The 22,967-nt window shown below is 41.4% G+C and overlaps 1 protein-coding gene across 1 annotated transcript; it reads left to right on the top strand.

Annotated features, from left to right (window-relative positions):
• Positions 1-498: 498 nt before the first annotated feature.
• Positions 499-20,681, top strand: LOC311046164 (cullin-1). The gene is made up of 23 exons (XM_084058332.1): positions 499-691; positions 3,237-3,495; positions 3,718-3,767; positions 4,333-4,510; positions 5,081-5,248; positions 5,398-5,448; positions 5,652-5,742; positions 6,083-6,246; positions 6,367-6,529; positions 6,895-7,025; positions 7,126-7,233; positions 7,625-7,731; positions 8,067-8,115; positions 8,523-8,654; positions 8,902-9,019; positions 9,348-9,424; positions 9,747-9,878; positions 12,556-12,648; positions 13,083-13,130; positions 15,105-15,187; positions 16,268-16,373; positions 16,498-16,611; positions 19,225-20,681. Exons 2-23 carry the CDS (start codon positions 3,406-3,408, stop codon positions 19,303-19,305), a joined length of 2,334 nt encoding a protein of 777 aa, XP_083914458.1. The 5' UTR covers positions 499-691; positions 3,237-3,405; the 3' UTR covers positions 19,306-20,681.
• The last annotated feature ends 2,286 nt before the right edge of the window (positions 20,682-22,967 follow it).

Here is a 22,967-nt window from a genome sequence, read left to right as displayed (position 1 = left end):
TTTCCCATATAAGCTTAAGGAAGGGTACCCCGACTTTCAGCAGCTGTCAGAAATTCCCCTAGGGAAATTTAATTTCAATCTTTGTGAGATGTGTTACAAACACATTGGTGAAGAGATGTCTTGGTAAGGAAGTGTGTGTGTGTGTGTGTGTGTGTGTGTGTGTGTGTGTGTGTGTGTGTGTGTGTGTGTGTGTGTGTGTGTGTGTGTGTGTGTGTGTTTGTGTGTGTGTGTGTGTGTGTGTGTGTGTGTGTGTGTGCTGCGTGCGTGTGTGTGCTCTCGCAGTTCTTGCATGCGTGCGCGTGTGCGTGTGCGTGTGCGTGTGCGTGTGCGTGTGTGTGTGTGTGTGTGTGTGACTGTGTGTGTGTGCTCCTGCAGTTCGTGCTTGCATGCATGCGTGCGTGCGTGCGTGTCGGACTCGGGGAGTGTGTGAGTGACACGGAACCACAAGTTCCAGGGTGATTTCCACACGGACATATATTTTGAGAACACCAACCGGAAAGTGCACCCTTCTTTCAGCTTTGTTGTGGCAGTGAAAGTAAATGATCTCGGGGCTTAGGGTTAGTAATGGATTGTTGTGTTTTGACAGAAAAAACACGTTTTCTTGGATGACACATTGTGATTGTATATACGTTGATCCGCGTCATTAGAGCAGTTTTGTTAGGATCGCCGAGGGAACACAATCTGGACAATGGTAAGAAAGCGCTAACACCTTAAAAGGCTAAAATAGAGACTCCGTCACACGAGCCTTTCGCTCCACAAAAATGACGTATTTTCAGATTTAAAAAAACATCGTTGACACGACCCGCGTCGACGCTCTTTTCTGATTCTCTGATGTCATTGTGATGATCTACTTGTCAAGAGGGTCTTACAACGGGTCCAAGAGGTTACTATGCTAACCATTTATGTCAGTAGGCCCTGTTCTGCTTGTTTGGTGTTTTGTTTTAGCTTTTAATTTGGTATTTTTACCTTTTTTTATATTATTATTTCCTTACGTATTCACCAGTGACAATAGTGATGTGGTGAATAGAATGTCTTGTCAGTGATGGAAGGAGTACTCACATGTTTTAGTTAAAGTATGAGTATCAATACTTCAATGTAGAAATACTCTGTTGCAACTGAAAGTCCCGTATTCAAAATATACTCGAGTAAAAGTACAAAAGTATTGGCATCAAAATATACTTAAAGTACCAAAAGTAAATGTACTCATTGTGCAGAATGTCCAATTTCACAAGTTCAAAATGTATACAAATATTTTGAAAATAGCAGCTCTACAAGCTCACAATGCATCGCTTGTAGATCTGCTATTTTCAAATGGCCGAAATATATATAAGGCTGAAGTGGTTAATGTGTGTTTTGTAATAATAATCAAAATCTACAAAGTAACTAGTAACTGAAAGTAAAAGTACAATATTTTCCTCTGAGATGTTGTGGTGTAGAAGTAAAAGTATTGAAACTTGTAAATACTGAAGAAAGTAAAAATACTGAAGAAAGTGTACTTAAGTCCAGTACTTGAATACATGTACTTAGTTACTATACACCACTGTGTCTTGTTTTGTTAACTTTTATAGTGGCTGTACTACAAATACAAATGAATTGCATGCAAGCAAGATGTGTTGATGCTGATTTACTGTTAACTATAGTTCATAAGTAGGATCTCTGCAAAAATCGAGTGCAAACTCAGTAACGACAAACAATATGCCTACATACAGAGCACATCTATAATAATTCCTTTCACATCCTCCTTAACCTTCATTGAAACTATAGCAGCATGCATGCCTATTAAAGTTATTTTCAGCTGAAATTTTAGCATGTTCTCAATGTCATTGTTTTCCCCAAATCCAAAGATTACTTTAAATAAATGGCAATGTTCATGGCACCATTAATTTTGTAGTTTCATACCGATTTATTGGTTGTTGCCCTGTCCAGTTGTACAAGTCTAGCCGCAAGCAACTTCGATGCTATAATTGCTATCGGCATCTAAGTTGCAATACCCTCCATTATCGTCGTTTAATACAATCGGATAGGACTTTTCAGTTTCATGAACATACTGCTTATTATAGGCTTGGAAGGGTTTGTTTCCATTTGACTTCTAACAAGGAGGATGTCATTCATTCCCCTACATCATCATTCCTTCAATTGACAGCTTTGTTGGAGTTGGGGATTCACAATATCATTCATCATATCGGTATTGGACGATATTTACTTAAAAGTGCAATATCGTTATCTAACCATTATCAAAACAATCCAGATATCTTCGGCCAATGTTTTATTGTATTATATTTATGTTTGAATGTGAAGCTGGAAAAAAGGAAAACGACATGCCCAGCCCCAACCCGAATTTGGGCAGGTGCTGAGCGATGAACAGTAAGCAAGGACAAATAAATAAATGCTCGCACACTGAGGGCTCCAGTCAGTGTGCAAGCCAAAACAAAAGGCGTGACGTTTCGAACTCACATCTTCCTGTCTGAGGATGAGCTTTTAGCTCGAAACGTCACTGCTTTTTTTGTGGTGCAATAAAGCATCTGTCGCATTGGAGCCCTCAGAGTGCGAGCGTTTATTTATTCGGCCTTGCTGTATGTGAAGCTGGAAAGGGCTTTTGTGATATTGAGGGCAGCATATGCAAACAATGTTTTTTTGGGAAAGCTTTCAAAGAAGGGATCTAACTGTAGAACAAATAAAATCAAAGAGTTGGAAAAAGGTTGTGTTAAAATAATTGTTACCGTACATCTTTAATATATTTAAGTGTTTTGAACTAATATGTGCTCATCTCCTTCAGTAGTGAAAGCAAGCAGACACTTGGTAAGAGATTGTAGTGTTCTAGTTGTTGTAAGCCTAATAAATCAGGTAATAAGAATCATGCTCAGTAGATATGTTTTAAAGAAGTCTGCATCTGCACCCAGAATCACAGTATAACAAGTCTTATGTAAACCCTGCTAGAAACTGGTATTACAATATTGGTATCAGGATGGTATTGATCGAGTTGTTAACCGGATGTAGATATCCCCCATCTCAGAAGTTCAATATCTTTCATCCCTAGTTGGAGGTAATTCACAGAATATACATACCTACTTTTGCCATTTGAGGTCGGCACATTATGTGGAAACCCATTTTAGGTTTATGTTAAAGGAGTTCAGGGCACCTTCCAACACTGACATTTTTTATGCTTGTAAGTTGGAACACCCCCAGAAGTATTAAGAAGTGGTGATGTAACTGTGATATGTTCCATTATCTACTAGTTCTCTAGGCTGAGCGGGCCCCTGATAGCCACTTAGCAACGTCAGGGGTTATTCCAAGAAGACCTGTCCTTTCACCTCTCCCCCATTGGCTCCCTATGGAGGACTAAGGAGACACCGCTTCACTCCCAAGACTTCAGAAAGTGGACTCAGTGGAGAGGAGGAAGCTGTCATGTCATCCAACAGAAACCAGAACCCACATGGTCTGAAACAGATCGGCCTGGACCAGATCTGGGATGACCTGAGGGCAGGAATACAGCAGGTCTGTCGTCGTCATTCTGTTTCTCTCTGTAGTTTAGTAAGGGCTGCCTGCTTAACATCTTGGTTTGGTTCCTACCAGCCCTCCTACCCTAGTTTGGATTCTAATTGACATCTTTCTCTTTAAAATTCATAAATACATGATAAAATCTATGTAATGGATAATAATCTGTCGGAATTTCAATATTTTTTAAATTGTTATTCAGTGTTGTGTTTTTTTAACTAGGTCTACACCAGACAAAGCATGGCCAAGTCACGATACATGGAACTGTACACGTATCCTTTATCCACACCTGACAAGAAAAGACAAAGTGAGAGAGTCTGTGTTTTAGACACACTGTGTTTATTGTGTTGTTTGTGCGGCCTCAATGTAATGCGTGTTAAAGCCAACAAAGGTGCTGGAAAAACTCTTGACAGCCTATGTAAAAGGCACTGTTTCACTCAACAGAGTTTTTGCAGCACCTAGTGAGTGAGCTCACAGAATGCACTGGGGAGGTCTTGTGTCAGATGTACTCAACAATAGAACAAAAATGATTCAGGTTAAAAACATGCAAAGTCACCCTTTAAATTGTATTCGTTCTCACAACCCTATGAAGCACCTAAATGCTGAACACTGAACAGTTGGTGATTATGGCAAATAATGTAGGACGGTATTGGTAATCAGAAATATTGCAGAGAAATCGACCTTTCAAATTGATTACAGATGGACTAAAAGAGAAAGAAAGGTTGTTTGGTTAGAAAAGTTTTTTTGACTTTATCATTGTTATCTTTGCTGATTGTTTTAATCCTTATTGCCATAATTGATTTTTGGTTGTTCTGCCTTGACGGTATCCTCCCCTAGACATGTATATAACTATTGTACGAGTGTTCACCAGTCAAACCAGGCACGTGGGGCAGGACCCCCAACTTCCAAGCCTTCTAAAAAATCACCCACTCCTGGAGGAGCCCAGTTTGTTGGCTTGGAGCTCTACAAGAGGCTCAAGGAGTTTCTCAAGACCTACCTTATCAACCTCCTCAAGGTAAAAATAGGGATTGCTTCCTTAATCCAGCATTGTTATGTTGGGTCATCCTAGGTGGAGCTACAATTGCACTGAAACATTTTATGTTTAAAAGATTGTTATGGATGCACACTGACAAAAGTTCTTTCTCATATGCCCTGGGTAATGTGGTACTAGTTGCCCATTAAATGTGTGTGATTAACCATATGTATTTTTTATTTGATATTTTATTTCAATATTTTTCAAAAGCAAACTTTCTCTATAATGTGTATATCATAATAATTTGTATAATCGCAAGCAACTCCTACAAGCATGCAGCATTTTGAATCTGCAATATGGTCTGTTGTGTAGGCTAATTTAGACTATGTGCCACATTGTTTGGATATCCTCCTATAACATAGGCTACTTCTCTTTTTCACTTATACATTTACATCTTTTTTTTTTACTGATTCCAACCTATTCCATCTCTCCTCCCCTCTACTACTGTATGTCCATCTCAACATCTCTTTACTTCTCTCAATCCTTCCTCTATTGCTGCTTATCACTCATCTTCTCCAAAAAATGACTCTTCCCCCCCTCCTCTCTGGTCAGGATGGGGAGGACTTGATGGATGAGGGGGTGTTGAAATTCTACACACAGCAGTGGGAGGACTACCGTTTCTCCAGTAAGGTGCTGAATGGGATCTGTGCCTACCTCAACCGCCACTGGGTTCGACGAGAGTGTGATGAAGGCCGCAAGGGCATCTATGAAATTTACTCAGTGAGATTCATTTCTGACATTTCATTTAAAGACTATTATTATAGACTATTTCTGCATTGTTGAATGCTGAAATTATACATACAAAGACAGAGATAGTGGACAATCCAGCATTTTGCTGTGGTCTTGACAACTGATTTCTCTCATGGCAGCTTGCTCTTGTGACGTGGAGAGAATGTCTTTTTAGACCTTTGAATAAACAGGTAAGACCATTAGCCACATCACACACTGTATTGGCTGTTGATGCTTACACAGAGAAACTATATTGTTATTATAACGGATTTGACTGACTTAGTTATTTTCTGTTTTATGTGCTGATGTCCAGTTTGTGTTATTTTGTGTGCAGCTTATTTGTTGCTTTAATACAGTTTGCAATACATTTTATTTTCTTACATTTTGCATTCAGGTAACCAACGCTGTTCTGAACCTGATCGAGAAAGAACGTAATGGAGAGCCCATCAACACCAGACTAATCAGTGGAGTGGTTCAGTCTTATGGTAGGTTATTAGCTATACTTTAATTTAATAATTTAGTCTCCACTCTTCTGGGGGTATTTCTTCTCTCTACATTTGCACATTTGTGAGAATTGTCCTCTGCATTTATCCATTTTAACTATTGGGAGCAGTGGGCGCTATTGATACAGCACCTGGGGAGCAGTTAGGGGTTACGTGTCTTGCTCAGGGACACATTGACTGGGCGGGCCAGGGGAGCGCCCTTTCTCAAAGTGGGCTGGCTTAGAACGAGTGCTTTGGATTAATTAATTATCTATATTTATGATGCGGTCTGTAATTATATTGCATTTTTGGTGTACCAACGCTGTCTCTCTCATGTATCCAGTGGAGTTGGGTCTAAATGAGGACGATGCATTTGCCAAAGGCCCTACACTGTCGGTGTACAAGGAGTTCTTTGAGATACAGTTCCTCGCAGACACAGAGCGCTTCTACACCAGAGAGAGCACAGAATTCCTCCTGCAAAACCCTGTTACTGAGTACATGAAGAAGGTGGGTGATGATGATAGCACTGTGTGGTCTTGCTTGGGCAGACCTTTTCCTGCACTCAGAGTTCACATCAGATGCATCTTGATCAGTGCATCCCCTCTCCCTCTCCTCTTCTTCTACCAGGCGGAAGGCCGTCTCCTAGAAGAGCAGCGGCGTGTTCAGGTCTACCTCCATGAGTCCACCCAGGATGAACTGGCCAGGAAATGTGAGCAGGTCCTCATAGAGAAACACCTAGAGATCTTCCATACCGAGTTCCAGAATTTACTTGACGCCGACAAGAATGAAGGTAGGTAGGGGATGGAGGAATGGATGAATAATAACATACATAAAGTAAACAATATAGTGCGATGTGGAGATGTAGGATGAAACAGCTTTGGGGAAAACCTTTTTCATTTGTTTGTCGTGTCAATTGGTACTGTAACACACCCAATTTGAGTCTAGATTTAAGTTTACAAGTGATAAAAAACTAAAGTGTACCCTTTTTATAGTGCAAAATGGTGCACTGGTGGTACTATCAAATGTGAAGGTTGGTACCACAAGTGCAAAGTTTCCAAGTAACTGAAAAGTGAATTAAGAACGGAAAGACTTTTGCTCACTCTCTCCTTCCCTTATCTTTTCTCTTTCTTTCTCTGCTTTCCAACCCTCCTTCAGACCTGGGCCGCATGTATAACTTGGTTTCTCGGATCACCGATGGTCTTGGGGAATTGAAGAAGCTGCTAGAGACGCATATCTACAATCAGGGTCTGGCTGCAATCGAGAAGTGTGGTGACTCGGCTCTCAATGTAAGGACAACTAAGTGTATCTGATTAATTTGCTTCTCCCATTAGTGATTGGACCCTTTCTCTCATGTCTTCATCTTTGGAATCATGTCTTCTCCTTCAGGACCCTAAGATGTACGTCCAGACTATCCTCGATGTCCACAAGAAATACAACGCCTTAGTCATGTCAGCATTTAACAACGATGCTGGCTTTGTAGCTGCTCTGGATAAGGTTAGACTGCTCATGGTTGCTCTTTGTTGCTCTCTCAGTAGTGAAATAAGTGATGTCGTATGACACCTTTATAGTCTCCAGTAATCATCAGATCCGATGAAGGCCAACTTAGCCAAAACGTCATGAGTTTATATTAAAGATAATGTATGTCAAATGGAGCGAGTATCACACCTTTTCTTTGCTATTTTCTGGATACGTTCAAGTGGAGGCTGTGCCTCAACTATAAAATATATATTTTTATGTGAGTGGATATTTTATCACCCCAAATAGTAGTGAATGCCTTTTATCATGAAACACAATTCTTTCAGACTATCCATATAGCTGCATTACCAATGTTGATAGACTGTTCAATATGATGTCCATTTTAATATACCCTCTGTCTGTGACTCAGGCCTGCGGTCGTTTCATCAACAATAATGCTGTGACCAAGATGGTTTCATCATCCAGTAAATCACCTGAGCTGCTGGCTAGATACTGTGATTCCCTGCTCAAGAAGAGGTTGGTCTTAATACATCTATGCTGCATTGTGGATACTCTGCACAAACACCCTATGGGCTTTCTTTTGTTCATGTAACCCTACTTCCAAGTGTCCCTGTGTGCTTTATTGAAAACAGCCTTTAGAGGGCAACATAGTCAGGGCATATATTGCGCTTTGAGCTTCAGGCGATACCAATTGTCATCCAGTAGAGTTCCTACCTACACACAGGGTCTAATTTATCGTTAGAAGAGTATGGATACCACCTCCCACTACTGTGGAGTCAGTTATATTATTGTGTTAACATACTCTACTGTACAGATTGGTCAAAATGTCATTTTATGTATTGTCTTCTCAGCTCTAAAAACCCAGAAGAGGCTGAACTAGAAGACACACTCAACCAAGTGGTGAGTTCTAGGGTACCCATGGATTAAAGTTCTCTGTCGCCACGAGTGATTTCAGTCATTTGGATTCTATAGAAGCCAGCCTGTACTTCCATGAAAGCATTTTGTGTGCCGAAAATAGCCTATCTACAAGCTCACAACACGTCGCACTGCGACACGTTGTGTAGATCAGCTGTTTTTGGTTATTGGTCAAGATAAGATGAAAGAGTATTTGAAGTGGTCAAACTGGCAATAGAATCCATGTTTAGAAGCATCTTCCATAAACATGAATGGACTTACGATATTTCGTAAAAGGTTAAAGCCTCAATTTGTGATTTCTTCAACTGGTTGGAACAGCAGCAACAATTAGGTTTAGAATAATAATACTACCTAAATCATCTTCATTGTTCTGATCTCTATCCCATGGACAGATGGTGGTGTTCAAGTACATAGAAGACAAAGATGTATTCCAGAAGTTCTATGCTAAAATGCTCGCCAAGAGGCTAGTTCACCAGAACAGCGCTAGTGATGATGCAGAGGCTAGTATGATCTCTAAACTGAAGGTACATACTCTCATTTGTCTTGTTTTTGTGAACCTATGTGTACAGTTCAGGAGTTACTGTGTGTGTGTGTGTGTGTGTGTGTGTGTGTGTGTGTGTGTGTGTGTGTGTGTGTGTGTGTGTGTGTGTGTGTGTGTGTGTGTGTGTGTGTGTGTGTGTGTGTGTGTGTGTGTGTGTGTGTGTTGCCCAAACATTGTCACTATATCAGTAGCTACAATTAATGCTTTCTTGTCCTTTATCTGTCCCACAGCAAGCATGTGGCTTTGAGTACACGTCTAAACTGCAGCGCATGTTCCAGGACATAGGAGTCAGCAAAGACCTCAATGAACAATTCAAGAAGCATCTTGTCAACTCGGAGCCCTTGGACTGTAAGCAGCCCTGCTTCTCATCATTCTGTATCAGTTAAATTATACGCAGATAGTCCCAGCATTGCTAAAAGGGCAAAAGTAAATTTTATTTGTGTCGCACATTTAATTTAGAACCAACCATGTTGCACGTCGCAGGGAAGAAAATAAAAACAAAGCAAGTTATAGGACAGCACACAGAAAACTTGCTCGCTTCAACATGCACACTGTAAATTTGCATTGATATGGATATGTGGGGGGAGGGGGCAACTGCACATTGGATGTGAACACAAGAAACATTCTTTAGCCTTTCTTCATATCCTTTTTTTTTCTCTTTACATGGGTGATCTAGTGGACTTCAGTATCCAGGTGTTGAGCTCAGGTTCGTGGCCGTTCCAGCAGTCCTGTACGTTCGCTCTCCCCTCTGAGGTATGGCTGAGATATAGTCAAACATAATTATTATTAGTTAGTTATTATTAGTTATTAGTTGGTTAGTATTATTATTTAAAGATTTGGTTTCATTTGTACACTGTCAAGAGTTAAATCAACACTCATGATTTTACGGTGTACTATGAAGAATTTGCTGTGCATAAAACTTATGGGTTATATGCACTGCAAAATGTCTTCATAGACTTCCAACTTAACATGGTAGAGAAGGGGGCATACAGTATATGCACCCCTTTACCTTTTTGACCCCTCCTTTGCTATTCCTTTCTTGCACCAAACACTTCATCTCTCTTTCTGCCATCAGTTGGAACGAAGCTACCAGCGTTTCACAGCCTTTTATGCCAGTAGACACAGTGGCCGCAAACTAACCTGGCTTTATCACCTCTCCAAAGGAGAGTTGGTCACCAACTGCTTCAAGAACAGATACACACTGCAGGTATTGCACATAAACCTACACACACCTCCACAACCAGTGAGTGCATGTTGTTGCGCAAACGTACACCCATCGGTAGGGTTGGGTATCGAAATTCGGTTCCTTGTAGGAACCAAATAAGAAATGGCGGGTACCTGGTACCCTTAAAAATAATTTCATTTCGGTTCTGCATATCGGGTCCTAGACGCGCTAATAACTGTTCAAGCAAAGGCTTCATGATGACAAGTTGACTATCTGTCAGGACCTGTCTAACTTACGTGACTATGTCACACATTCACGCTGCACTGCTCGCCCCCATTATTTTTCCGCCGACCGCACGCTGGGGCGGTTCTTGTATTCTTGTATTTGTTTTCCTGAGGATGAGGTTAGAAATACGTTTAGGGTTAGGCATAGTTTTACTGAGGTAAAGTTTAGGAATGGGGTTAGGGTTTGGTACCGTTTTACTGAGGTTAAGGTTAGGAATAAGGTTAGGTTTAGGCATAGTTTTATCGGATTTGCGCCCGGGGCGACAGTGTTTTGGGGCGAGCGTTTTTTATTCCTCCGACCAATACGCCCATGTCTCAGACACACGCTGCACTGGGGCTCGCCAGTCAACAACAGCAACACCAGCAAGTTCTACTACTAGCAGCATTAGTACCTCACCAGCAGCCCCAGTAGAGCCCCTAACTCTGGTAGAGCCCGGCACAGAGAGACATTGGCGAAAAAGAAGCTGACAAAAGAAAAAACGGAGTAGTGTCACCGAATGGTCACGATGGTTGTTGTCAAAATAGGGAACCGTTAGGAACCGGAAATCGGACTCATAAAATTCCTAACGATACCCCTACCCATCGGCTACACTAAATTCCTACTCATAGTACAGTCACTTGTGCTTGGGAATCCCCTTATTTCTTTATATCATATCATTATATCACTGCTGTTAGTGAAAATCTCTGAGAAAGAATTCCACTAACATTTTGACAAAATATGTAGTGTGTGCCTTAAACAATGGTGCTGCCTGGTTGGCTGGTTTGCTCAAGTGGGTTGCCACTAGGGATGTCCGATATTATCGGCCTCCCGATATTATCGGCCGATATTAGCATAAAAATTGATATCGGGAAAATATCGGTATCGGTTTTTGGAAAGAAAAACATTTTTTATTTTTTTTTGCTTTATAAATAAGTTACAGGAGTTCTTACTGTATATGGTGTGTGTGATATGAAATTTGAGCTTACCCTAATCACAATAATCCCCGCATATATCGGTATCGGTTGATATCGGTATCGGTAATTAAGAGTTGGACAATATCGGTATATCGGTTATCGGTAAAAAAGCCAATATCGGACAACCCTAGTTGCCACACTTAAATAAATGTTCCTGCAATTAATTGTAATGTAATATTCTTCAATTCATTGTTTTAACACTATTTGTTGTTACTGCTTTGATAATGCTGGTGGGCAAGATATTGGCTTTATATCTTTGGTATTTGACTAAGGGCCTCTACACACTGCCTGACATTTGAAATGGTCGGCGAGTGAACAGATCGTTAAGCATTTCACATTGCACGAGTTTCTCTCTTGAAATCGGGCTAAATATATCGTTGTGATTCTCGCACGATTGATTGGTCGGCGACAGGGGTTCACTGATTGCAAGATATTTTACCACGATGTGATCCCGACCCAATACATACATTTGTTTGTATTCCAAACGTCTCACGAAAACGTGAAAGGCTCCCGTGATATATGCGCGAGACCGAGACAGGACGCTAATGATTGACATTAAAAAAATCTCAATTTCTCTGTATTTCTCTCTCTCTCCCTCTCTGAAACAAATGTTTCAAAAGTCAACCAGGGTGCAATTCAGATCAGAAGCAGTGTTGCCGTGTCTGCTTATTATAAGCGAGTTGCTTGTAAAAAATATTGGTGGTTGCGTTTCTTTTTAGCTTATTTACAAAGTGTAGTTGCTTATTTGGCTTTATTTCTTAATATTGTTTTTTTTCTTTGAAAATAGCTGCGACGCGTTGTGAGCTTGTAGATCGGCCATTTTAGTTGTATATAGGTTTAAAGTGCTCATCAGCCTTTGCCAGCCTATTGTCGCTTTTGTTGGGCTTGTCTTCATAGACCGGGTTGCTTATTTCTCTCGCAAAACCTGGCAATACTGTTCAGAGATACATATGTGCGTCACACACACACACACACACACACACACACACACACACCCACACTGTGTGTGTGTGTCTCTGTCTGCAAGCCCTATTCCTCTCTAATATTAAACAGCCCCATCGTCGAGCAGGCTCGCTCACTCTATCAATCTGTTTTATCATGTTTAACTTAATACAAGACTGGACTGTCTGGACGGTAATATTGCGGTTCTATGCGGGAGGACTAGCCACGGTGCGTGGCTGTAATGTGCTCTCATTGGCTGTAGCGTGCACTAGATCGGGGCCGATAGCCCCAAATATCCAACAAGTTTGAATTCTAAAAGTTGTCGGGAACACCTCGCCGACCGTACTTTATCGGGGTGTTTCTTCTCGGAGTACCTTACACACTGCGCGATCAACACCTCGCCGAGGAACGCCCGATCTTGACTCATATTGGTGGTTTTGTCGGCGGTCACCAAAAAAGCTCTCCGACAGACAAATCAGGTCAAATATCGTACAGTGTGTAGGGGTCTTAACTTGTCCCGTGTGTCTTGTCCCTTTTAGGCATCTACATTCCAGATGGCCATCTTACTACAGTACAACAGTGAGGATGTCTACACCGTCCAACAGCTCACAGACAGTACGCAGATCAAAATTGTAAGTATCCGTGTGTGTGTGTGCGCACACACACACACACACACACACACACACACACACACACACACACACACACACACACCACATACAGTAGGTTAAACCAAAATAAGGAGTTGTTTTAGTCGTTTACACTGTAATCAGTTATTGTTAATAATACAGCAGGTTTTGACCACACAAATGAAGAACAGAAGTCCAATAATGGAAGAGACCTTGAGGCTGAGAGAAATATTTATCAATGTAATCAAATACTCATGTAAAGGATAAATTGACATAGCAACACCTAATTTAGTATTGCCTTTCATTCACCTTCGGATAAAACGTTTTGAATAAAACATGATCAGTACCTTAAGACCTTTAAGGCATCATCACCTCAAATTCTTTGCACATTGGTGCTTTTTGGAAGTACATATTGATGTGTTTTGTTATGCTTTCAGGACATCTTGGTGCAAGTCTTACAAATCCTGTTGAAGTCTAAATTACTGGTAAGTTCACAGCCAGTTGATAAAGGCTGTTTCTCATCTTTTTTTTAAGAAGACCTATTTCATAATTCAGTTTTCAGCTTCCAACCAGCTGAATGCTGTTCACAGTGGAGCGTGGGGGTGTTAAGTGTCTTGCTCAGGGACACCTCGACACATTGCCAGGGCCGGGATTAAAACCTGGGACCTTTTGCTTCCCAGGCAGGCTCTGTACCCTTTCAGCTATGGCCTTTTTAATGGACTTCTGTATGGCTTTGGTAATTCTTGGATATGTTTTTATTAGAGGTGGGCATAGATTAATTGTTTTAATCTAGATTAATCTATCTGCAATCCTGGAGTTAATCTAGATTAATCTAGATTAAAATGGCTCATTTGAAGTCTGCCGAAGGCATTCAAAATATGTGTGTTCTACCCAAATAATGACCAGAAGTAAGTCCTTGCTTTTTCTTTCCTCCTTAGGTTTCTCGATATTGCGATATCGATACGATATACTATATTACCGTTAAAATGTCATATTCTATATTTTAAGTGTTGCAACGTCAAATTATTTAAAAAAAAAACTGTCAATATCACTATTTAAGTGCTATTGGGTTCCCACACTTGTTATTTGATATTCTAAGTGTAGTAACATAGTAACATAACATTGAAAACTAAGCATTCTTCATCTATAACAAGTCAGTATCACTCATCACTCTTAACTTTAAGTATCCTATTTTTTTGGTTCACACTTTTTATTTGATATTCTAAGTGTAGCAACAATGAAAACTGAGCATTCTTCTTCTTTAAAAAAAAGAAGCAAGTCAGTATACTCTTATTTTGAATTTCTCTGACCTAAAGTAAAACGGGACATAAGCTCTTATTTTGAAGGCCAACCGTCCGGAATCAAATGTTACTGTCGTTTGACTTGACGGACATTTGATTCTAAGTGAAAGACAAGTCGCGGAAAATCACTGAGTTCAATAAAACAAACGTCAATCCGACGAATGGACATAAACAGTCAAGCTTTTCATACAGAAGGCTTTAGGCAGCTTGTTACATTAAGGACATTCATTTTCAATGGGAGGCGAGCGAGTGCAGCTCCTCTAACTCTAAGCAGCAGGTAGGAGCAGTGGCGTACCCACCATAGAGGCAGGGCAGGCGGCCGCCTGCCCAACTAAAATCTATCCTCCCCTAGAAAATAAAGTAAAAGACTGAAAAACAGGCAGTGAAAAAAATCCAAAGAGAATAGTGGCCGTCGGACCTCGTCCATTCACGCGGGCAGGCAGGCAGCTAATCACTACCGTATCCAAACAGCAGAGCGACGTCGCCTATACTATGCAAATGTTTGCCTTTATCTTCATGGGGTGCCAGGAGTGCCAGGTGTGGGGGTCTCTGGGCCATCACCTGTACTCACCAGGCATAAAAGGGGCTCTGAGTATGAGAGCAGCTTGAACCATTAAACTACTACATGAAGAGACCACTGCTGAATAATTGATTGATTGATTATACTTGCATATTGTTTTTATTAACGTTTTTCAGTTTTGTAGTCAGTGTTGCGTTGTTAACTTGTTTCCGCCGAGATTTTTTCCCCGAGTACCCCCCCCCCCCGCCCCTTCGGAGGGGGGGGGGGGTAGTCTGACACACGCATGTATGCTCGTCACACAAACACATCGCTCGCGCGCGCGCAGACCCACACCCACTTTCAACAAGTTGAAATCAACGCTACATGCAAAGTCCCCCCCCCTTTTTTTTATCGCGCGATAAGAGTCCGCCGTTAACTTAGCCCGGTAACGGCGTTAACGGCCCGGCCTTAGTTTTTATGTTCAGTGGTCATTTTAGGTGAATAAACATTATTTAGGCAAAGCACAAAGTAGATAATGTCTCGAAAGTTTGAACATATTGCATCATTATTATAAACCTTGATTATATGACTTCATGCAACTGAACATCCTTAAATTCAGAAGTATTTTGGAGGTTAACTTTTTCACATGTTTTGTACAGGTGCTTGAGGATGAAAATGCCAACATAGATGAGGCAGAGTTCAAACCAGACACTCTCATCAAACTGTTCCTGGGTTACAAGAAGTAAGTTGTTTTCAATATTAGGACATGAGGTTGACAGTAGGGCTTAATGTTTTATTGGAAACAACCATACTAGCACCATTAGCTTTTGGTACTCAAATGTTTATAAATAAATACAGTATATAATAGAAAATAAATGTCTGGGTTAAAATAAGTCTAGCATATTAGGCATGTCACAAGCTGATATCCAAGATTGGAATTGGACCCAATCATTGTTTAATTTGATGTATCGGCTCTATGTCATCTGAGGGTGAGGGCTATTTTAATGAATACGATTATATTTTAATCAGTCTGTATGGTATACTATGTTACTACAATATAACTGCATATACATGTAACTGTAGTGGTTGGAGGTGGTCTCCCTACTCTTCCAATGAGAAATATTACCTACTAGTTGACCATGTTAAATAACTTTTTTGAAGCTTACGATCATGTCTGCAGTCTGGAAGTTCTTTGAAGTGCCCAACAGCCCATGATACACAACACTACACAACACCTCTACACTATCACACACTTAAAGCTGCACTATATAACGTTCCTCTTCTACCCAGGATTTGAACCCGGTTTCCTGCACAAATGTGGACATTTTTACCATTGTGCTAATAGAGCACAAAGTCTGCTTGCTCAGGGGATAAACTGAAACTAGACCATCAGGTCAAAATTTGTGTCAGATCCTGTGTCTAGGTGAGACATGACCTAAATGTCTCAATAGAAGAGCAGGGAGACAAAATACAACCACCCCAATTGTATAAGTTATATTGTATAAACATACTCTACCATACAGATTGGACAACATTTTATTCATCAAAAAAAGTTACATAGTGCCGCTTTAAGGAATATTCAAAAATGTCACAACACCTTTGAAAAATAAAACTATGAACCTATTTGAATAATGAATCATTATATTTCACCCATAATGTCATGCCCAAAATAGGGATGCCAGAAGGAAAGTGGTTGATAAACATTTCTCATACTGTTTGTGAATTGTGTCAGATCAGGTCCCTTAACCAGCAGAATCTCAATGTCCCTGTTGACATGACATCACTACTCAAAGACATACTCTCTGCACTGTTTCTTTCCCAGTAAGAAACTGCGGGTGAACATCAATGTGCCAATGAAGACGGAGCAAAAACAGGAACAGGAAACAACTCATAAGAACATTGAGGAGGACAGGAAGTTGCTAATACAGGTATCGTCTTGCCACCTTAGTTCTGTGAACAGTATTTTCCAACCACTAAGCCTATACTGAGTGGTTGGTACATTTAGGATGAAGTACTTTGCTATCTCTAATCTCTTTTCCTCCCTCCATCTAGGCGGCCATTGTTCGGATTATGAAGATGAGGAAAGTCTTGAAACATCAACAGCTTCTGGCAGAGGTCCTCAACCAGCTCTCCTCAAGATTTAAACCCAGAGTCCCTGTTATAAAGGTGAGGACCTTCCGTTACCTAAAACATCAATAATTAGTTCAGCCTCTACTATCTGCTCCACAGTGATGGGCATTGTGACGCTCCAATACAATAACTATAACAAACTAATACAACCACCTAATACCCTTTTCATACAGGATTAATATTATCTGGGGACCTCTGGTAATTTGTATCTTAGAGATTGAGAGGATGCCTGAGGAATGGAGGAGAAGGTACAGGAGAGGTGTGCTGGTGCCAATTTTTAAGAACAAGGGTGACGTGCAGAGTTGTGGCAACTAGAGAGGAATACAGCTGATGAGCCATACAATGAAGTTATGGGAAAGAGTAGTGGAAGCTAGACTAAGGGCAGAAGTGAGCATTTCTGAGCAGCAGTATGGTTTCATGCCAAGGAAGAGTACTACAGATACAATATTTTCTTTGAGGATGTTGACTGAGAAGGTCAGATGGAACTGCTTTGTAGATCTAGAGAAAGCATATGATAGTGTGCCGAGAGAGGAATTGGTATTGTATGAAGAAGTCTGGAGTGACAGAAGTATGTTAGAGTGGTGAAGGACATGTATGGAAGTTGTAAGACCGTGGTGAGGTGTGCTATGGGTGTGACAGAGTAGTTCAAGATGGAAGTGGGTCTGCATCAAGGATCAGCACAGAGCCCCTTCTTGTTCGCTATAGTGATGAACAGGCTGACGGAGAAGTTTAGACAGGAATCCCCATGGACCATGATGTTTGCAGATGACATTGTGATATGTGGTGAGAGCAAAAAAAATAAAAAATCTAGAGAGGTGGAGTTATGCCCTGGAAAGGAGAGGAATGAAGGTTAGCCACAGCAAGACAGAATACATGTGTGTGAATGAGAGGAACCCAAGTGGAACAGTGAGGTTACAGGGAGTAGAGGTAAAGAAGGTGGAGGGTTTTAAGTACTTAGGGTCAACATTCCAGAGAGATGGAGAATGTGGAAAAGAGGTGAAGTTACGAGTGCAAGCAGGTTGGAATGGGTGGAGAAAAGTTTCAGGTGTGATGTGTGATAGGAAAGTATCAGCAAGAATGAAAGGGAAGGTGTACAAGACCAGCTATGTTGTATGGTTTAGAGACAGTCGCAATGAGGAAAAGACAGGAAGCAGAGCTGGAGGTAGCAGAGACTAAAATGTTGAGGTTCTCTCTAGGAGTAACAAGGATGGATAGGATCATGAATGAGTACATCAGAGGGACAGCGCATGTTAGATGTTTTGGAGATAAGGCCAGACTGAGATGCTTTGGACATTTACAGAGGAGGGATAGTGATGCTGAGGTTGGAACTGTCAGGCAGGAGGCCAGACAGTAGTGAAAGAGGACATGAAGTTAGTTGGTGTGAAAGAAGAGGAGGCAGAGGACAGGGTGAGATGGAGGCAGATGATTTCCTGTGGCGACCCCTGAAGGGAACAGCCGAAAGGAAAAGAAGAATAGGAATGATAACTCGGTCAGAATAGAAATGCCTCATGTAGCCTAACACCTCAATTGGAAGAGACTGGTTTAATCTGATCTGATCAGATCGGCTTGAGGGTGGTTTAATTAATTGAACAGGAAAATATTACCCCCTAATTACTACTCAAATTCTATCTTAAAAAAAAGTTTATACTGGCTTTGATCAGGCTCTACAATTTAGCCTCTGCTTTTTCAGCCTCAACACAGTAGTGACATAGTAGGCTACATGGGAGTCTATGATGTAAGCATTGTAGTTTGAAAATCAGCAATCAAGAACCAGAACTCATCCAGTGTTCGCTCAGCAAATGTGTTGTGCAGTGTCTGGTCACTAGATTCATATGTAGTCCAAAAAATGTAATGGTATCGACAGGGGTGCACATAACTTTTTAGGTCTAGTACTCGGAAGAGCACCTGGAGATGTGAGTTGGTGCGCACAAAATAAATGCCGTTTTGTCAAGGGGGGGGGGGGGGGGGGATTCAGCACGGTGCCCACGGGACAATTTTGTCAAAGGGGGGGGGGGGGGGGGGGTGTGCTGCTCGAGAAAAAAGGACGGTCTGCTTCCAAATTCCGCCGATTTTGGCCGTTTTTTTTTTCTCACGCCGTTTGGTGAAGCCCCCAAGGTTGGTGCCCTGTGCTGCGCTGCTTTTATCCGCCAGATTTGGACGTTCACGGCATATTTTGCACCATTACGGTACGTAAAATTGTATCAGTGACGAGTGCCTCTAACAGCCGCTGCTGGCTGCGTGCAGCAGGCGATACGAGACACTCACACAATCACATGCAGCTGGCTGCGTGCACGCAGCCAGGCAATGCGAGGCGATGCGAGACACTGACACAATCACCGTCACGTGCAGCATGTGTCCTCGTTCTCCAGGCTTTTATTTTTTATTTTTGCTAAAAAATAAAAGCTTGGAAATTCCTGTCCCAGCTGTTGGTACGCAAAAGCGCCTCGCGTCGTCTGATGTGGTGCGCATTATTTATTTTGGGTGCGCATGCGCACCTGCGCACCAGTTATGTGCACCCCTGGGTATCGACCTTGGTTTCACATGTTTTTATGACATATCTGCATCATTAATTGAGGATTGTTAGTAATTCATTTGGTTTTGACCAGTTTTAGTTCATTCCTTTTTTTCTGGTGACTTGTTTTATGGCAGAAATGTATCGACATCCTGATCGAGAAGGAATACCTAGAACGAGTCGACGGGGAAAAGGACACCTACAGCTACCTGGCTTAGTCCAGCCACTCCTCTTCATCTTTCCATCACACTGCCCCTCCCTCTCTGTTCTGTTTTTATTTGCTTTTTCCAGAAGTCGTCTCCCGAAGAAGTTTGCAAACATGATTCCTTTGGACATTTTAGCTGATGATGTCGGGAATGCAAGCACGTAAAATTGTATCAGAAATTTTAAAAAGACACCCACACTTGAAGAGGGCAAATTTACAGGACCGTTCTGATTTCTTTTTGGGGTTGTACAACCTGCCCTCCCTTGAGAGAACTCAGTGACGGGATTGGCCTCGTTGACTGTCAGTCATATCTCATTAGAACCACTCAGGATCATCTCTAGATCTCAACATGTTTCAAAAATCTGTAAATAGTACAGACAAAGACATTACCCCTCTATCTTTACCTTGCAAGTCAACATAAAAGAAAAATTATCAATCCTGCAAATCAAAAATAACTTCCGTATTTTTTATCCTGAGTCTACGGGGTTTGCATGCTACTGCCTACCTACATTTGAAGCAAGACGTCAATGATTCACTTTATCTCTGCAATGCCTTGGGTTTAGTTGAATTAATGGCTGTTTTATACTTAAATGCACACCAGTGTCTTGCACCTAAAATAGCCGATCTACAAGCTCACAAAGCTTCGCAGCGCGACATGAGCTTGTAGATCAGCTATTTTCGGTGCAATACACAATGCAAAACAAAGTATAACTCAGGCTTAAGCGTGTGTGGAAGTGACCGATGAGAAGTGAAAGCCATGTAAAGGGTATAATCATGCGCATCATTGGGTTTAATGGAGGAGAGTACTGTTGTATTGAAGCAGCATTGCCAGAGATTAGTGAGGAAGAAACTGAATTGAACCATGGGTTGAAGCAAAAAGACAACAAAGCATCTGTAAATAAATACTGTGACTCTGATAAACAGTATTTGTAATTCATTCGATTACTTTCCAGGGATCTGTTTAACTTCTTGCACACTGGAACCAAACTGGATTGTCTTTAAAAAAGAAAAGAAAGAAAGATCCAAACTCCACCAGACTGACGTCCCGAGAAGGCAGCATTTCAAAGCATCCTGGTCTGTTAGATCTCATAATACCTAGGGAGTGAGATGGTAAAAGACAGAATTGTCACAGCCACAACACATTTGAGTGTACAACAATGCAGTCAGATTGGTGTTAAGCAGTCAACCTGTCACAAACCTGAACAGTGAAATGTCCATCCTCCAATATCATGTCTGAGTGACTCTGACACTACAGTCCTCTACTGCATCTACCTCCTAGTGTAAAAGAGGGAAAAGTGTGTCTGCTCCGCTACCTGCTAGCAGACAAACATTTGTATAGTGTGATTCACTTTTTTAATGTGTGCAAAATAAAAAGTAAAGGTTTCTGTATGTGCCCTTTTCTTGAATTTCTTTTTGTCTCCGCAGGCCGAAAGGCATGGCGAGAGAGCAGTGGCGTCAGTTCAGCAAAAGCTAGGGTATGGCAGCATGCACGCGACCTCATGCACGCACGCGCAGCACGCGTGCGTGAGGTCACCCCCGCGCGCGCGCGAAATTTTTGTGCAGTTCTGGGCGGGTTGAGTTCGTTTTTTTCCAGTTTTTGGTTACTTTATTTCGGTTTTAGGGTTAGGATTCGGGTTAGGTTAGGGTTATGTTATTTAATTCTTATTTTTGCCTGATTTTCCCGATTTATTGTCAAAAAAAGTACTCTTTTTTTTTTTTTCTCCCCTGGAGCCAGGGTATGGCAGCTGCAATAGCCTGCCATACCCAATTGACGCCCCTGCGAGAGAGTATGTTTTGCCCCTGTCCGTCCGTCCGTCTGTGACCAGCTAATCTCCGCCACTGTTGGCCTGGTCGCTGTGAAACTACGCGCACACACTCCCTGGATGCCACGGCAGAACCTCTACCCCACATTTTTTAGATCAACCTGTCATAGCGCCACCATGAGGCCGACTTTTGCAAAACACATTTTTTTTAATATTACTCCTACAGATTTTGTCCAAAAAACACACAAATCCGGTACACAGTATCTCCACAGCCATGTGATCAACACTGATCTGTCCGATTTTCCATATTCCATCCTGATTGCCTAAGATTGGCTTCCTTTGCAGGATTGGTTCATTTTGAACAAAATGCCTCAAATCATGAATGCAGCATGCCATTTTTGTGACATTTTCCACGTAGATTCCCACTTGGCCCAGGAAGAAATGCCACTTGAAAACTTTCAAATCAGCCTCATGGTGGTGCTATAACAGGCCGATTCACGTTTTTAGCTATAACTGCACGATGTGTGTGAAACTTTGCACGCACACTCCCTAGAGGCCAAGGAAACGCCTTTGCCCTGCATTTTTCACATATGCCTTTTAGGGCGCTCTAAAAGGCATATGTGAAAAATGCAGGGAGGCCAGGAGGCTGATTTTTGTAAAAAAAAAATTGCTCTTACTCCTTCAGATTCTGTCCAAAAATCATGCAAATCGGTACACAGTATCTCTATAGTCATGTGTTGGATGGATGTGTCCGATATATCCTATTCCATCCTACTTGGCTAACATTGGCTTCCAAAGTTTGCAGGATAGGTCCGTTTTGAACACAATTCCTCAAATCATGAAACTCCTCAAATCCGTGAAAATGTGCACGCACATTCCCACTAGGCCGAGGAAGAAATGCCACCCTTTTCACATTGGTCTGTTATAGCGCCACCAGCAGGTCTAATTTAGCAAACCACATTTTTGGAACAAAATGCCTCAAATCATGGATGCAGTGTCCAATTGCTGTCTGAAAGGCCTAAGAAGAAATGGCACGCTTTTCACATTGACCTATTATAGCGCCACCAGGAGGCCATAATAACCTACCTGACTTGGTGGAGAGTTGTGCTCCGAGGAGCACTTTTTCTAGTTTTCCCTGTTTTTTAAAATCATAGGCTCTTATCAAGAGGCGGGATTGTCAACAAACCATACATTTAGCTTATTTGAATGAAAACAACTTCTCAAGGAGCATACCAGCGTTTATGAGGTGTGTCCTTTGTCACTCAATACTTTTCTTCCTGTGATTGAGAAATATGGGCCCATTCATTATTGTTATTGAAGTCTGATCTTCAAATCTCTCAAAATATGTCTTAAACGCCTCAAAATCTAACAAAACGTATAACACTTTCAGAATCCTATTCTGATGGTGTTCTCACTTAGATGTAGAAATGTAGGTTCCACGCTTAAAAGAGACCTTTAAGTGACCATATACTGCAGCCCAAAACTGGGGATCTCGGAGCCACTGCAATGTACTGTACCTGAAATCGCTTTTTACAGGGTGGGTAGTTTGAATTAGCCTGGCATTGCCAGGCTGATCAATGGGATCACTCACAAGTTCCTCCATGGTATGAGGAACTTGTGAGTGATCCCACGCGATCAGTCTGCAATGCCAGGCTAAGTTTTAATATGGATAATGATATTTCTATTGAGTGACACAACAAAAATTGTTTCATTAATGGGGAAAAGCAACACATGACTTACACAGCTTACTGCTGTACAAAGAAGTACTAGTGGCAGGAGTGAATTTGCTAACTGCAAAAAGAAAATGTGTTAGCCGCATAATTGCCAAAGTCATATTTTAAGGTTTTCAGAAAAGAAGGGACTTAGGCAATTATGAGGAAAAAACTAATTTTGCCAATGTCATATTTATTTG

This window comes from Gymnoscopelus microlampas (assembly GCF_963454915.1).
Source record: "Gymnoscopelus microlampas genome assembly, chromosome: 5".
Classification (NCBI taxonomy): Eukaryota; Metazoa; Chordata; class Actinopteri; order Myctophiformes; family Myctophidae; genus Gymnoscopelus; species Gymnoscopelus microlampas.
This window is presented reverse-complemented; position numbering and strand designations above follow the sequence as displayed.

Coding starts and splice junctions, on each gene's coding strand:
- LOC311046164 (XM_084058332.1), top strand. CDS start 3,406: ATGTCATCCAACAGAAACCAGAACCCACATGGTCTGAAACAGATCGGC. Junction 5,249..5,397: donor GCATCTATGAAATTTACTCA/GTGAGATTCATT, acceptor CTCTCATGGCAG/CTTGCTCTTGTGACGTGGAG. Junction 12,649..13,082: donor ACAGTACGCAGATCAAAATT/GTAAGTATCCGT, acceptor TTATGCTTTCAG/GACATCTTGGTGCAAGTCTT.